The sequence below is a fragment of the Paralichthys olivaceus genome, chromosome 6 (genome assembly GCF_024713975.1).
Source record: "Paralichthys olivaceus isolate ysfri-2021 chromosome 6, ASM2471397v2, whole genome shotgun sequence".
NCBI classification, from domain to species: Eukaryota; Metazoa; Chordata; class Actinopteri; order Pleuronectiformes; family Paralichthyidae; genus Paralichthys; species Paralichthys olivaceus.
In genome coordinates this window covers 24,631,735-24,648,637 of record NC_091098.1, presented here as the reverse complement: position 1 = coordinate 24,648,637, position 16,903 = coordinate 24,631,735, and the positions used below count along the sequence as shown (strand labels likewise).

General features: G+C 43.2%; 1 protein-coding gene across 25 annotated transcripts in view; it reads left to right on the top strand.

The window, feature by feature from the left end:
• The first annotated feature begins 382 nt into the window (after window positions 1–382).
• The window catches only part of hspg2 (heparan sulfate proteoglycan 2), an 82,448-nt gene continuing 65,927 nt past the window's right edge, over window positions 383–16,903 (top strand). For 24 of the 25 annotated variants that reach the window (XM_069526343.1, XM_069526340.1, XM_069526339.1 and 21 more), the window contains exon 1: window positions 621–821. In XM_069526343.1, coding sequence (XP_069382444.1) covers window positions 753–821 — 69 coding nt within the window. In that variant the 5' untranslated portion in view covers window positions 621–752. Of the gene's footprint in view, window positions 822–16,903 lie in introns of all 25 variants that reach the window. The other variant, XM_069526354.1, reaches the window with a different exon arrangement.

Sequence of the window (16,903 nt, the reverse complement as noted above, 5' to 3'; positions counted from 1 at the left end):
CATAATTACTTTTGTACTTCAGATTTTTATAATTTTGAACATTGAAATAAAATAGAAATCTATTAATGCTAGTAAGAAAAAGCCAAAGCAAAGTTTAAGTGAACTTTAACAACAAGAGCACAAAATACATGAATCACATCAGAGAAATATTTCTGTACTTTTACTTTTTAAATCGCATTCATCAGTACTTTGAATCTCTGCTGCAATAAACCCAGTATTTAACACCACAGATAGACTCAAACGTGCATGTGGGGACAATATATTTGCACTAGGACAGTTTATTCTCGGGGTGGACACATGTGTGGTCAACTAGGCGGCGTCTCCGCGCACAGTCTTCGCTTTCTGCACTCCCTGAATTCCACTCCGCCTTTTACTTTCTTTCCCCCCTCGCAGCCCTCTCTCTCTCTCTCTCCCTCTCTTTCTCCCCCTCTCTCTCTGCACAGGACTTCCTAGTGACTTTGCATTTAGCTCCACAACCAAATCCCAATAAGTTTCGGAGTGCACGGGGGGTGGAGGAGCGAGAAGCCTGGAGCACCTCCGTGTTTTTGCGCTGCGTCGTGCGTAAAAAGGATCCTCTTTATTTACCTGTTGATGAGGTCCCACCGGCTGTGGGACGCACAGAGAAGAGAAGTCTGAGAAAAAGGTGCAGGGCAACACACCGACACTTCAGTGGCCAGGAAGAGAGCAGGACCTCGGGGTTTTTTCTCTTCACTTTCCCCCAGCATTTGCAGCCTGAGCTGGGTTGGTGGAAAATGGGCACTCCGACCACCAAGATCTTTGGACTTATCCTCTCCTTGATACTCTCATGCCAGCTGGTTACTGTAAGTCACCTCAAACTTTACCTTTTCTCCATTTTTTCACCCAAACCACTGACCCATAAAACCATTCACCCCCCAACGTAGGTGAAGTCACAGTCACAAACCAGTGTCTTCATGTCCTATTAAAGGCAGAGAAAGGAGGATATGTGTTGATGCTTCTATTTCTGTTCAGTAAATAGACTGATGTGCTGCTGGTGCAGGGCTCCTCACATGCAGGTGGGCTGTGGAGCAGATTCCTGTGCACCCAGTCATATCAGCATGTACCGTAAAGATGCTTTAAAAAGTAATGTGACAAACTAGAAGCTACTGTTGAGTGAAGCTGGGCTAAGTTTGTCCATAGAAACAAGCTATTCATAGTCTCTCTGGAGTCCTCGGCTCCTAAACCTTCTCAAATCCAGACTCCACTTTGGCCCTGACTTCTCTGTGTGTGTGTGAAACTTATCTTTATGGCTGTTATCAGAATAGATGGAAATATGCTTGAACCTGTGAACCTTTACATTTAGGTTTTTTTCTGTTTGATGCTTAATCATAAATTTGACCTGGAAAACCTGGAATCCTTCAAAATAAAAGTTGGGGTTGAAATGTTGAATCCACTTGTCCAGGCTCCACTGCAGGTGGGAGGCATTTTGGAAATGAATTCAGCTTTCAGTTATGTAGCTGCATCTAACAGTTCTCTTTTTCGTAATTGATTATTTTATTTAATTATTTGCTTGATCTTTCATCTGTAAATGTTCTTATGTCTTTCAAATTGTTCAATTTGTCCAAAAACTTGCTCCAAAACATATAAAATTCAAAGTGAACACAAGAGAAAAGCAGCTTATTCGTATTTAGGATTTTTGTTTGATGAATGACTGTATTGATTGAATTGATGATCAGTTATTTGTTTGAACTCCAGCTCTTCCTCATGCACATGTTTGGTTTCTTATTCATGGTGTTTGAGTCTGAAATAAGTCTTCACTTTGCTATATCTGTGGTATGATGACCATGACGTGACTGCTGAGAATAGACCCCCACCCACCCGCCACCGCAACACCACCTCCTGTAGAAACCCCGTCTGGTCTCTCACCTTTATGCCCTCCAATAAACAGAGCTGTCACGCTCGAGGTAGCCTATTTGTGACCGCTGTGCGTTGATATGATCTGAAGCAAAGGGCCCCTCTTGAATGATGGGGACATACCTGAGGTGGCCCTGGCACACATAAATCCCTCACCTGCTGGATCCAGAATATATATGAGCAGTGATACGCGTGACATTTGAAAAGTTATAGCGTTCCACTTTTCATGACTTCAAGGTATATCTAACATCGTATCGAACACCTCGCCTGCTCCCGTGGATGACGAGATCTATCGCTCTGTCTGTGTACAAAGTCGAGGGAGAACTTAAATTTATCCACCTTCATCAATCCGTGTAAAGTCTCCATCTTCCTACGAAGGGTTATTATCATGTGTTGTGTGCTGACACTGGACGGTAACAGGAGACGGCTTCTACACTTCTCACCACAGCTCAGGTCGACCACCAGGCCGACAATACCAACATAATTGAATTATGTGGAACCACAAGCATCTGTTTCTTGCATTATGACTTTGAACCACAGCGGGTGCACTGTCCCTTGATTCAATTAAGCTGGAGTACTGGTGTTACTACGGGCCGTCCTTTATCCCTGCTGGAATGTCAGGGTCATGCACATCAACTCAAACAATCAAAGTCAATAAAAACTCTCGATGGGTTAGAGCTCTCCATCACGAATGAGCACCCTCGTCCTGCTGTGAGCCGCCCGCAGCACCGGAGTGAGAAAATTAGAGTTTAATATTCAGGCTCCTCCGGATTCTGTCGCACTCTAGAGTTGTTGTCATGCAAGTGAAAATGGACTGACGGACTTCTGCTCTAATAAAAGTGTGATGGAGGCCACTTTGTTTTCTGCTGTGTGACATCAGACCCACCGTGAGCATGACTGCTGACAGTTTTTGGCTCGGAGAGAGAGAGATCTCTCCCAGTATAGACTGTCACAAGTGTCCCTTGACTTCATTGGGGGGGTTGGACTGGGGTTGGGGGAAGGGCGGCCTGGATTCCTGTGACTATATAGTCTGCCGAGCGTGTGTCATTTGTGTAAACTTCATCTCTGCTGTGAGTAATTCAGTCCCATCATCCTCGGGCTAAAAATGATGCAGCCCTTCTTTGATCTGATGATTTAGTTATTTATTTTCCGCTGTGTAATCGGCTCGGGGCGGCGGTTGGTCCCTGTGTGCTGCTTTGTGGTTTCACACGCGGCTACCTGGTCTTTAATTTCCATTCAGAGTCGATGAGGAATCTATGGAGTTGCAAAGCACAGCAGTGCAAACACCAACTCCACTCCACAGTTTGAACAGCGGGGAAGGTCTTTTCCATTCGTACCCATTCACATAATTGCTTGAAGACCGGCTCTGGTAAACAGTGCATTGTTGAGTTATAGCCCCAGGGGAGAGGCCATCCTGGCTCCTGAGACAATGCTGGAGTGAAGTGGCTCGCCCGCTTCCTCAGGCATATGGAGCGCAGGCCGGCGTTTGTTGACTCTGCAGTGAGGTGTGACTCGGGTTGGTATCGAGGTCAGAGAGGTGAAGACTCTGAACCTGACTCTGTTCCTCACATCAGCTGTTTAGTCAGAGCTGAGATCGACTCCCAAAACCCACTTTCTTTCGTTCTTGCATTTAACATCTTTTTTTCCTCAATGCATTCATCCAAACAAGACCAGCATTTGTTGAGCTTCCTCTAACTATTTTTAATTTTCTCCATTGTTACTTTAGTTTCACTGGATGCAGATGCTGAAAATATTCCATTCTACTTGTGCTTTTGTCCCCCAGCAATCCGAGTCAGCCCACTGCTGGTTTCAATTCCCCCTGTGGCTTGGTTTGAGCTGAAGAGGAACATCCTTATGTGCTACACTTAAATGTCCATTGCAGAGTTTTTTGCCATACCAAAGGCCACTGGTCAAAAAAAAAGCCACTAACATCTGGCTTTTGTCTGCAATGGGACTGGATGCAATCACCATCCACTCCCGGGTCAAACGACTCTGCAGTACACATGCGTTTTTATCGGCTCTGATTGGCACCGGTGAAACACGGTGAATGCAGTAATTTGGGTAACGGTGAGATATTGCCCTTTTTTTAGCGGTTTTAGCCGTGTTTAAACCCAGAGATGTCAAATAATTGTGGTGGAAAAGAGATGGTGGTGAATGATTTGCATTAATGTAACCCAAGTATGAAGATAAAGGGTCATCCAGGTTGTACGTAGAATAGAACATCATCTAATGATATTTATCTTTATATGTATTTGCCTTTACTTCTGATTTCAGTTAGTTTGCTGCCAATAAATCGAATATATTCGAATCTAATCAAATCTGGCATCTTCTTGAAAGAACATCTGAACGCCAGTGTGATATCTGTTAAATTACAAAAAGGATAAAATAAATCATCTGGGAAATGCACTCACACACTCGTCTTCTCAAAATGCACTTCAGCTGGGGTAGCGTTGCGCTTTCATGCCCAACGCCACATCCGAGTCGGACACAAGAGCCGACTCCAAACACAGCTGCACCTCAGCTGGTACAGCAGCAACGCCGTGCATGTGCTGACATGAGCGCACATTCTCCGAGTACCGTCTATTGTAACTGGAGTCCCACTCTTTCCATTAGCACCTCTTCACACGTTTCCTGTCTCTGAAGTGCTCATTTACACACAGCTTTTTGTTTTTCTAAACCACAGTTTCATCAGCGTCTCATCCTCGGATCAGTCCGAAGCTTGTGGCAGGTTTAGTGCCGATCTTTAATTAAACCCTCAAAGCTTCATGCGGAAGAATGTTTAGGTTTGAATGTACTTGTCTCGGAGATTTTGCATTTTAAGCCAAGATCACCACACCCGTGTATTTATCTTCACTTTGATGACAACATGCAGTGAACACACCTCGAAGCATAACATGTTCAAATTCTATTCTGATCAACAATGCTTTTTTAAATTTACTATTTGATATAAGTGGTTTGGAAGCAGTGTGGATGGCCATCCTATCAGTTTTCAAGGACTAATTACTGGCAATCAATTACCTACTTCCCTTGAGCAGACATTAAAATCGTATCTTCACTATCTACACTGTATGATATATATTTGTCCATATTCCTAAGTTGCAAAAAACATTTAAAAGCAGTCAGAAAGCTAAAATAAAAGCCCTTTGTTCCCTTCAGTTTCAGTACTTAAGATATCGCTCTTCATTTCTGAGTTATGGAGCTACAGATGCAATAAAACTTAACAGAGTTCATGGTGAGGTCACAGGATGTCTTGAGGACACGACGCAAGGCTGCACCTTGAGTCATAAAGAACGGCTAAAGGTCAGAGGTGAGAGTTTTAAATCACACATTTCTGTGTCCCTGTCTTCCACCGGGGAAGTTTTTCTTATTTGCAGATTGGGAAACGGTTAATGTGAAGCAAACACCCTTGCCCTTTGTAGTTCCGTTATACTTTTGTTAAACGAGCGGGTCTCTAACGTGACGCAGGGTAATGTAATGCCGCCGGTCACTCACTTTAAATCTAACACGAGTCGCTCAGGTTGATAAAAAGAACAAAAGACTGTGATGGAGTGGGACTGACTGACTCATTGCTCCATCTTTAACAGTCGTCTTCAGTCTTTTCACATTGGACCGCTGGGCTTTTTTTCCCCAGCCTGAACTCTGGCTCATTAGAGATTCATTGAAATGCTAAGTTAACTGTATTGCACTTTCCCTTTGAAGGTGCTCTATAGTTTGTGCCCTATTGAAGCTGCCATTGTCTTCGCTCGCAGCACTGATGTGAAATCACTCAGGATTCTACGTTGTGCTCGAAGGAGCTGCTGCATTGTCTTCTATGGTCCTTCCCGACTTATACAGCTACGCTAATGGGGGTTGCTTCCCTTTTCACCAATGGCGTTTTTGTGTATTGTGAGCGGGAATAGATTTTTTTTTCCCGGGTACTTAAGTTTGCGAAAGGAATGCCATCAGTCTTTTTTCTCCATTGTCTTTTTAAAAACCAGGTTTGACCCTGACATCCCGTCAAGTGTTCCCAAAAAATCCCACCCTGGTGTCTTATCGGAGCTGATGATTTCTCAGTCGGATGAGTAGCGCCCTGCCTCAACTTCCTGTTACTGTACAAGTCTCTACCTGTGAAACAGAAAGCCTTCCATCTTTGGAAGACATCTATGTGACCTGTGAAATCAGCCACGCTGTTGTTAAAACCCTCGCTGTTCACAGAGGGAGGTCGCCCTGTGGAATTTTGCAATGGCTCAGTGAAAAGTAAACAAAGGAGAAACAATGGCTTCCCCTCACCTTTATTTAATCCGGGCGCCTGATTGTTGTTCGCTGTGCTCATCAGGAGCCTAATTAGCCGATGAATTCACAAATTAAAGGTCTTGGGCTGGTGAGTGAGAACTGATGTTTAAATTGATTGACAACAGTAAAGAGTGTGAAAAATAAATACCAGCTTTACTTACAATCCAAAATCCACTGAAAAAAACTGTAGGGAAACTGTTCCAGAACCTTTTTCTTTAAAAAAAAACACAACGCAAAGCACGTGTCTCCCCCCCGCTGCGACCAGGGACGCAGGGACCCACACTGTTGATGCATGTGCTCGGCATGGGGTCATGCAGGAAGTTAAACACTGAGCAACTCGCTGCCTTCATATATCCTGTGCCATGTTAGGTGTTTCATTAAAGCGTTTTCAGACATGACCTCTGGGTAAAATCCGGATAATTGGCCACAGTTTACCCAGAGTTTGCTGTTCAAACACAACACAGCGGGAGGTTCTCTGCACAGACACGTTCACATCAGAAACAAATCCTCTGCAGCATTCAGACGAGAGGCGGAGCAGCCGGAGGCAGCAGACAGAGGCAGGACGTGACGTATTAACTCCGCTGCGTACATTTTGTTTACAGCACCCCGACACCGTCGTCAACTGTTATCACCACAAACTCTCTTGACCTCTTCATCGTTTGTGTGTCGCTGCTTTTTCACCAGGAGATATTGATTTTCTATAAGATATTGAAATTTCACAGACTGATCTGAAGTTGCACATTTACGCCTGAAAGTTTGTTGTTGCATTATAGAAGTACCTGACTGTCTTGTAGCCGTGGCGTAGACGGGGCTCAGCTCACAGTCAGTTGGGGGTTAATAAGATCTCTCGGTAACTTTTGACCTTGTGACTTAGCACGTGGGAAAGCAACAGGTAAACTGCGAAATGTCAGCCGCTGAGGGCAGTGTGAAAATATGTGTCCTATCACTCCTGGTTCAGGGAAGAGCTCAGTTCTCATATATTGAGGCTGCAGAGGCCCTCAGGAGAGACGGGAGGAGAGCTGCACCGGTCTGGTCTGTGTTATCATGTCAGCTGCCATCCCGCGAGACATAACAACTCTTGTTATACACACATCTACACACACTTTTTGTTCTCAGAGGAATTTTCTCTGTGCTGTTTCTGCCTGTCATACCTCCCTCTCTCTGCTTACTTTACTTTTTATCAAACCCCTGAATCCGTGCATCTTGGAGACAAACCAGTATTTAGGTCCCAGTTGCTGGAGAGAACTCATTTCCACCCCCACCCCCCCCCCGACCACCTCCTGCTTCAGGCACAGAGAAGGCGGTTTGGACGAGTGATCTGCTCCACGATGAGATATCTTTAGAGTCCTCTGAAAGCAAATTGGTTTGCGGTTAACAGGGTGACAGCGGCCCATTGTTTTGGTGCGGTGGTGTGAAACGTTGGTCCCTTGCTGAGTCACCATCCTGTTGGGGAAATGAAACCTTAAATTATCGACAGGACCTGAGGACGGCACTTACCCAGAGGCAACGTTTATTCAGGCTTTCCTATGCACAGTTCCGATGTCCTGCTCTTTATTTTACTCAAAACATATCCCACTGTGTTTTTTTGTTTTCCCAAACCCTATTTTAAATCAAATCTATTTTGTCCCTGAAATATTTTTTATATTTGAAAATCCCCATGATCTTTGATCATATAAGATATACGTCCTTCTTGCCCATTGAGATCTAGGGTCTTAACAGAACAGCACGGATTATTTCACAAGTTTTTATATGTTGGCAAACGCTAGAATTTAAGATTAACAAATCCCCCTGGATCTATTTATACCATAATATAAGCCGGTGTTGTTTTTATTTTTCTCTCCCTGCTTGAGTGTGATATTTGAATTTCCATCACAGTGTGTTTCAACTGAGTGGAAGTGCTCGGTGTTAAATATATTCCATCCAGGTTCGAAGATGCATGTTCCGTGTCATGAGCCAAACTGTGCTGTAATGGAAAAACTCTTTGATTTAAACACACTCACACTCATTCACACACTGGGTTTTTTTTTTGATGAAAAGTAAATTGCGCTCACAACAAATCAAAGAGACTCTGACGTGACCTCAGACCGTATAAATTAAACACAAAACATGAAAATGAAATAGTGACACAAGAAAACAACCCTACTGCTCGCTATTATAAATCAAAGTATACAATACCGTATTTGATCTTAATGTTACACTGACCTGATTTCTAAGCTCTTTCTTAGCTACTGAACCGCACAAAAGCAGTTTGGAGACGTTGTGGGCGTTAGTGTTTTTTGACCAGCGGAAAAGTGGTTACTCAATAAACAACTATACTTAGTTATTCACATGCTCCCAGGCCTCGTCGTCCTAGGTTAAGTTAATGTTGATATTAAGAAAGTTTACCAGAACACCTGGTGAATGATTGTAGATTATGTTTGAGCAGGGTCTTTTATTTTGCTCTTGTGTTTTTGACATAAAAAAGACACCAGCTCCGAACTCTCATTATAGAGAGTATCACTTTTACCGCAGCCCCATGCACACTGTCTATGTGTGCAGAGCAATGCAAAGCTGGGCTGGCGTGCTGCAGTTGCTTCGCTGTGATTGGACTCTTCTTACCCTCGGAAGAAGTTTCCCAGACCACCACTCAACCTTTGCATTTTTCCTCTAGATCTATAGATGTGTCTTTCAGCTAATGTGGTGTTTCATGACAGCCCGGCCCCAAACACACGCATGTTTTCTGTGGAACAGGGTAGGAGGTGTAACAGCAGCCCTAGACAGGCACTTCTTTGAGACAGCTTGAAGAAATGAAAGTCAAGCCATTGATAAGAATGGAATGTGGACCCTGTTTGTGGCTGAATGCTTCCCTCGATAAAAATCACAGCGTCTTGCTGCAAACCGCACCATTGAGCCCTCTGATCATTCCCAAATACACCTTTTCTTGAAGCTGTTCCAGATCACCTTCAGGAAGAAGCTGCATGAAGGATTTCAGATTTAATCTTTTCTCCATGAAGAGTTTTGCCAGCTAAATACAAAGACCTCTTAACCACCGTGCTGACTAAAGTAGCTTAACATCCATCATGTGCCCGGAGGCATGACAGTGTGCGAGACGACCCGGTACCTGGCAGCCCTACTGAAGGTTGAAGGTTGGTCTTGTAACACAGTTGGTAAGGCAAAGGGAATTTCTGTGGTTTTAGCCTGAAGTGGTTGTATGTAATTTTCTCTCCACCCAGACCATCTGTTGATTCCAGGGCATGAGGAGTCGTCTATATAATATTCGTCTTGAAGTCCTGCGCTCTGAATGCTGCAGTTTAGTTTGATCGGAGACGGCATAGAGACACCGATAGATGACGGAATCTACTGGGAGAAATACTGTTTTGAAACATAATTCATCCCTCAACATTTTGCCAAAGCAATGTTTAATTTCTAGGTTGAGTTACACGGTTTACAGTAAGTAGCTGGCGACCACCAATGGTGCTTTTAAAGCACCGCATCACTCAGGACCTAGTTATGAGAGCAGCAGCTGTTAATGGCTGCTTTTCAATGAAAGTGCAGCTGTGGTGATTTGATTAAATTTGACTTCTAGAACACAGATTTCTTTCCTTGATCTCATTTTTATAACTAGGTGAGATAAATCTGTTGGATTAGCCGATTTTAGTTGCCCTTGCTTCTTGGTCTTCCTTCAGGCAGCACCTCCAGCCAAGTCAGGCAATTATTGCTCTAAGAGGAGTAATTAAATGGTTCTTCCCCTGAACTGAGAGCCTGTGTGATTTATGTGGACTGTGAGCACATAGAGAAGACTCTTTCAGCTGTGCCAGGATGAAGAGGCCCCGTCTTCCCCACCAGGCTCCACCTGCTGAGGCTCTTTTATGACCCCGTCACTGGGTACAGGGGGTGGAGATAAGGGGCACACCGGGGCTAGAATCTGGCACAAACACTAGACTGCAGACTACAGTAAGATTCTCTAGCACAGACATCAGTCTTTGCCTGTGGGCACACGGGTAACTTCTCTCCACTCTTTTGTTTCATCCAGGCTTTCCCGGGGCAGGAGTAATAGAAAAACAAGATTTGAGGGAGATAATAGAAGCACAATTTGTTTTTCAAAACGGGCCGGCCAGACAGACCGAGATTAGGGTCTGATCATCCCCGGGTGCTGCGTCTCTGTGGGCCAGTCAGCATTATTCCGACAGTGTAGAGGTGGAGCTTGTCTTTCTGGTATCATCATTGTATGGGACCAGCCTAATCATTGTGAACGATGTTGCCAGATGTACAATACTTATCGTATTTGTAATTTTGCCCTCTGTACGATCAATAAGGCAAAATGTACGATAATATGATCAGTTTAGTTTTATCAGTTTTAATCTGGATCGTAAAATATGGATCATGTCTGTGTTTAAGCATCTCTTCTCACATGACATGTCTTTTTAGCCAATCATGCTTGTGATACAGAAAGTGACCGTCACGTGACTTGCGTCTCCCGAGCTTAAAACAAGTCCTTCCTGTCTCATGTTTCAAAATAAGAGCGCTGTGCATTGAAAAGGACTGTGTCTGTAAACTAAACTGCTTCGGAATCTCGACACAGCTTCAAAACATCAGTATTGAGGGTCCCATCCCTACATCCCTGGTCGTGTATGATCATTTTCCTCTATATATGATAATTTTATGCCTCTGGTACGATACTTCAACTTTGAATATACAGGTGAACAGCTCTTTCTGCGTATTGTTCCATTACTGCAGGTTTCTTTTGCAGTTTCAGAAAAAAAAGCTGCAGCCAGCGTCACCACAGTCCAAACAGACAGCCCCATCCCCAACATGCAGGTTTAGAACAGACACGTCGCTTGTACATTTGGAACGAGAAAAACAAATCCACATTTCTTTGCACAGCCTCATTGAATGTCTCCACTGGATCTACTGTTCTTGTGCTCAATGTAAAACATGTGAATTGGAGTTGGCACATAAAAGTGGCACTATAAAATGTGGTGGGAACAGATTTTTCCACCGGGTGGTGGAACAGCAAACATAAGCTGTTCTGTTCTGTTTCTACACCTTTACAATGAAAATGAGCAATAACTGTTCACAACATTTATTCAAAATACGAATATATATCATTCCTCAAACATGGGTATTATATTCTGAGGGGTGCATTGCTCATCCTTCCCTCATTCAGCCCCTGAGGCAGAAATACTTGGAGCTGAGCCGAGGAAAGAAGTTTGATAGTCGGCGTAGCCCCAGGGTCACGAAAAACATTATCTAATTAAAGCAATTTTATTTATGTAGGAATGGGGATCATGTTATTGCTCATTGGTAGAGACAGCTTTTTCTTTACTCTACAGAACAGTGAGGAAGGTCAGCAGGAGTAATGTAACCTCACTGGTGAAAGTCTTTAATTATCCTCTTTCTGTTCTTAATTCTTTGAGGGTCGTGAACTGGCTTGTGCTGGCTTGTCCATTAGCACAGCGATAAATCACCTAAAGCGCAGACTGCAGTTAGTTTCGCTGCCCTCTCTCTTATACCTGACGGGTTAACTTTGCTGATTAACCATCGGAGCTCGGTGTATTTTCACACGGACACACAGGGCCCCTTGCCTATAATTAACTCTTATTATAGTAGGAAATGGATCGCTCACATCTGCTCCCAATGAATGGGCAGGTTAACCCTCCTGCTTTCTCAAATTATTGCATAAACTCCTGGCAAACAGATGTCTTTGTAGGTGTGAGCACACCTTCAAATTAAGGCCTGTTGTTGAATTATGAGGACAGGTGAAATTCGTCTGTCAACTGTTGGGAGGAAGATACTCCCAGACTTTGTTTATGGTTGTCAGATGTTGGCCCTTGGGTTTGTTTGTTGGTACAAAGCCAAATGCATCCTTCTTAGTTCTTGTGCGACTTACATGTGGAGTATCATTAAAGTGAATTATATGAAAATGTCTGCAGCATGTGTTTAAAAAACTGCTCACTCTAGATTGAAAGAAATGACAAACATTCCTTGAGTCCACATGGTCTTGATTACAATTGTAGACCATTAAATTGGCCCCCCATGTGTAGAAACACGCGCTCCACCAGGAATGCAGAAGAAACATGGGGTTTGGGGCCTTAAATAATGACGGTACTTAAACTTTGGGATGTTCCACGATAATGTCTTACAGCCCAATGAATCCGGATAGCTTTTGCAGGTATAATAAACAATTCAACAACACAACATAGCCTTTAATATTGTGACATACTATAAATGAAATGGTGAAATTTATGGAAGAAGAACTTCCCTCACCTTCTTCAGGTCAGCTGCTGACTTTGATATCCTGCTCCTGGCGAACCGTAATGGGAGCTTTTTTCAAAGCACAGGAGCAGGATCGTTAAAAAGCTTCTGCGTCCAGGGTGAACGTCTCCAATGAATGGACTCAATAACGGTTTGTGGTTCCAATTAGCAACACAATGCTGGGATTATTACTCATTAGTTCAGACACAAACATACAAGACTATTATGGGGTAATTCTATTTCACTCAGAAATTTGTTTAATGGTACACGTGGGTATAATTTCTTTTTATTTCAACAATATTTTTGTTTCCTTAAGATAACAGATTACGAAGCAGCAGATTGTGTGGACACAATGTCTCTGCTACACATGCAAACTCAAGGCCTGCATGATAGATATTTGCAAAACAAAATTCATGATAAAAAAATATGTGCTAATGGCCCTGGTCTCATGTAGCCTAGAGGCTGCTCACAGAACTATCTGGTGGGCCGATATGTAGCTAGGGAGCTAATAGCGACTATGTTCTTTTTTCTAGAACTATAAAGTCTTTATGGTTTTTTTCATGTAGTTATTTGTAGAAATTGGGTTCGTTAAGCGAGTTGTTTTACTAATCGTTAACCAAGTTCACAGTTAATTTAACATATTTGTATCATTGGTTCAAGTTCTTTAACTGTCCTCAAATAATTGCTGTTTTTTTGGATTAAGATGTTTCAATCAAATAATGGCACAAAACAGCTGATTATACCCTCGTTCCACAATAATACAACTGACGTGTACAGTAACATTATGCTCATGAATAGGGAAATTAAAGTTATTCATTGTGACCCAGTTTGTTTTTGTCTGTTTACACTGCAGTTGATGCTGTGTTTGCTTTTGGGTATTGTTCTCCTCTGAACATGCAGCCAGTTTATTTTTGGGACTATCTTGTGGAGGAAGGGTTAGTGAAGTAAAGGAAGTGTTCAATTTAGCTTAGGGATTTTATCTGGCTCTCAAAGAGTAAGATCCAGCAGGCGTGGTCCTGTCTGGGGGAATTCCTTCTCCTAAGTGAACATGGTTTAGCTCTCAGGCTAAACTGAAATGCTCCTTTGTCGTGCTCACTTTCCAGATTTACGTTGTTTTCTACCTGTTATTAATTGTCAGATCTGAAGTTAAACCAGATGCGCTTTTGGTTTTTAAGTTGGTGACTCATTTTAGTCTGTGACTCACATGAGTCTGTTTGCTTAAGAGGGGATAATTTCCCTCCTACAGTCAACCTGTGAATCATTACAATTTAAGCAACATTACAACCTGCTTTTCAATCCATGCGATAGACTGGTGAAAGGTGCCTGCAGGATAACAGTCTAGACAGATAGATTCCCAGGTGAGTTAATATACAGAACTGTGGGTTATCATGTTGACACAGTCAAGCTTTAATGAGTCATAGGGAAATATTCCGTCTAAAATTAAACTGGAAGAAGAAATCATTAAAAGCTGGACAAAAATAACTCCATCAGTTATTGCATTTAATGAAAATATAGTGATATAGGTGTAAAATTAAAAACTAAACACTGATCAGCATGGCTACTTAAGATCCTGTTCCAGACATCAGGCCTTTAACACCATAAATAATGCAGGAAAAGTGGGAGACGTCTCAAGAGGCTCTTGTAAAGCCCCTTGTTGACCTTGGACAGAAGTAATGACGGGACTTCAGTTTATCTCTCATCCAACAGCCTTTCCCCCGACCCTCATTCATAACCATATCTTCATCCTGCACTCTCTCTGTTTGCTTATCCAAAGTCTGCTCTGAGACTGACTTGGGTTTTGGCTGGCTTGGATTTCCATACTTGTTTCTAAAGTTGGAGACTTTACAATAAACTTCTTGTGCGAGTGCTCAACTGTTAAAACAACAGCTGCCAACACTTGTTAAAAACCTAAGTGATTAAGCCAAGTGAACGACCGCTTCTGTCCTACCGAATAAGGATGAAATCCAGAAAGGGAATTTATCAGCTTATAGAGATCTAGAAACTGTTAAATATGGAAGAAGATGAGAACAAAACATGAACCTGATGATTTAAGCGGCGGTTACCTATTTATAGTGCCGGGCTTCTCTGACGAGCCAAAACAAAAGCGCTTTACACCAAGTGAAATCCAACCTACACATCACTTGAATTCCCAAGATCCTTCTCCTTCAAACAACCTCCAGAATATAATCCGGTTCTTTGCAAGTGTCCTGCCCCTTGATCCTTTGTCAAGGGGTGAGAGAGGGAGTCTGAGTCAGGGGTGAAGGGAGAAGATGAGAGACAAACAGAATTAAGGCATTTTCTGCCGACAAAGCGGGTACCTGATCCCCTCTCACATACCGAGCCCAATAATTGGCTTCAGGAATGTTCACCTTTCTGTGCTTTAGTTATCGTTAAAGAAGAAAAGCTCGCTGGCTTTTTGGAGGGTGGTTAAGATTTGCCTTGATCCTTGGATTGGGGGGAAAAACCCAGACTTCCTTCTCCAAACGTAGATTACAACCTGCAGGAAAGTCCCTTGTTACACTGAAGCTTAAGGTCACATCTCTGCTAACCAGAGAGTGGGCAGATTTGCTTGAAAACATTCTTGTCCATGTTGGGTCATTAAAATTCAGTCGATTCCGGACCAGAAGTGTGTGCGTGTCATATCTTCTAACTCAATCCCGTCCTCACCGGCTCTGAGGAGCATGTTTTCTGACTTCAAATTCGAGCTGCTTTCCATGTGCAGCACAGATGTGGGTGTGCCAGCGTGCTGTGCAACTGTTGGCTGTCCCTGCCACCACTCAGAGCGTTTTTCTGAAACATTGCTTTCTTCACTGTTTATTGGTTCTTGTCCAGGCTTAACCTCAAATAGGGAGTTGAGGGACCGGCCAGCCTCAGCAGCAGACTGCCTACTGTACTGAACCTCTGAGGAGAGACCTGGAAAATGCATGTATAGAGTTTCACATTGGAAAGAGCCTCATACAAAAGAATCTTTGACCTACACAGCAATGATTAAACTCATTATTGTTTTGACCATAATCACAATAGCTAGAAGCTCTGAAAAACAGATTCTTGCAGTTTATAAGTTACTCAGTCTTGTTTAAGCTGATGCTGAAGACGTCTCCTCACTAGACCTAACCCCCTGTTCTGCGTGTGGCACCTCTCTGGCTGCAGGGCCTCTGAAGGAGGGTGTAATAACACCTGCAGCTACACTGCCCCTGATATTTTTATCTGCAGGGAATTCCACCTCTGTTCTCGTAGATCTCCTGTCGGAATGCACGGGACTTTCTCACCGCATTTCGTTCAATCTCGCGGATATGCTGCATTAAATCCCTGTTGGATCAAGCTCGGTCTTTGAGATCTGTCAGTGGTGTTAACAAGTAAACACACCACCGTCCAGAATAGAGACGAGAGCAGAGTTTTGCATCATGGATGACATAAGACGGCAGCAGCTGCAGCAAACCTGCTTCTGGAACAGAATTTTCAGCCTTCATTAGTCCAGCAGACACAGTCGGTGTTCTCATCCCAGTTAAACAAGTGCAGCTGACCTGGAAAACATGCTGAAGCAAAAATGGCAAATTCAGAAATGGCTTTGCATGTGTCACTGTGGAGCTGGCAAATATTGTTCTGCCATAACCTTCTGTATGTAATGTGAGAGGCATCCGTAACGGTCTTATCTGTGATTTAGTATTTACCGATGTTTGTCATGTGAATAAAACGATTCCATCTTCAACAGAAACAGCAGCCAGAACGTTGAGTCCATTGATTGACACTAATTAGAACAGACTCCTCTTGTCGACAGCTCTATAAGTTGGGCTCAGGCCCCGATTTAGTGATTTCATGTGTACAATGAGAAAGTAAGAACATCTTTCAAAGCATGATTAGAAAATAAATCCCACAGCAACAGTTAATGCTTGAAGACAAATGGAAGTCCGTCATCTTTTTCAAGTGGTTGTATGAGATGGATCCTCCAGTGGAAAGTACCCATTGTCATTGGGTTTGTGTCGTGTAAATAGGTTTCCTTCCTTCCTCAGTGACTAAGTGCACCTAGCCCACGACACTCACATGGGTTCTTTCTTTAATCTGGGTATTTGAGCTTTTCATGCTTTTCTGTGTGGGTTCTGATGAAAGTTGACCTTTTCTATGGATATTCTTCTGAAGCTAGATCTGATTTCTCCTTTACTCTCATGTACTCCCACTTTTGACTTTCCCATGGTGCACAGGTTCGCAAAAACAGCTGTCAGGTAATTTCCAATGGGGAGGATGGAGGGGGGGGGGCTCTTGAAAGACGAGGATAACCCCTGAATACCTCCTCTCCTTTCTCTCTTTGATGATTCAGTCAACATGAGAATACAGAGTCTTGTTTGCTGTTCAGTGCAGAACATCTGTAGACGAGCGGAGCCGTCTCTCCTGCCGCAGCCCCGTTGTGTTTATGTTAATGAAACAAACAGCTGAGAAGGAATATTTTCATCACGTTCTGTGGACTTAATTTTTTTTTAGTCTTGACAGAGCGAACAGAGAATTACTGGAAAAACTTGTGGGAAAAAAG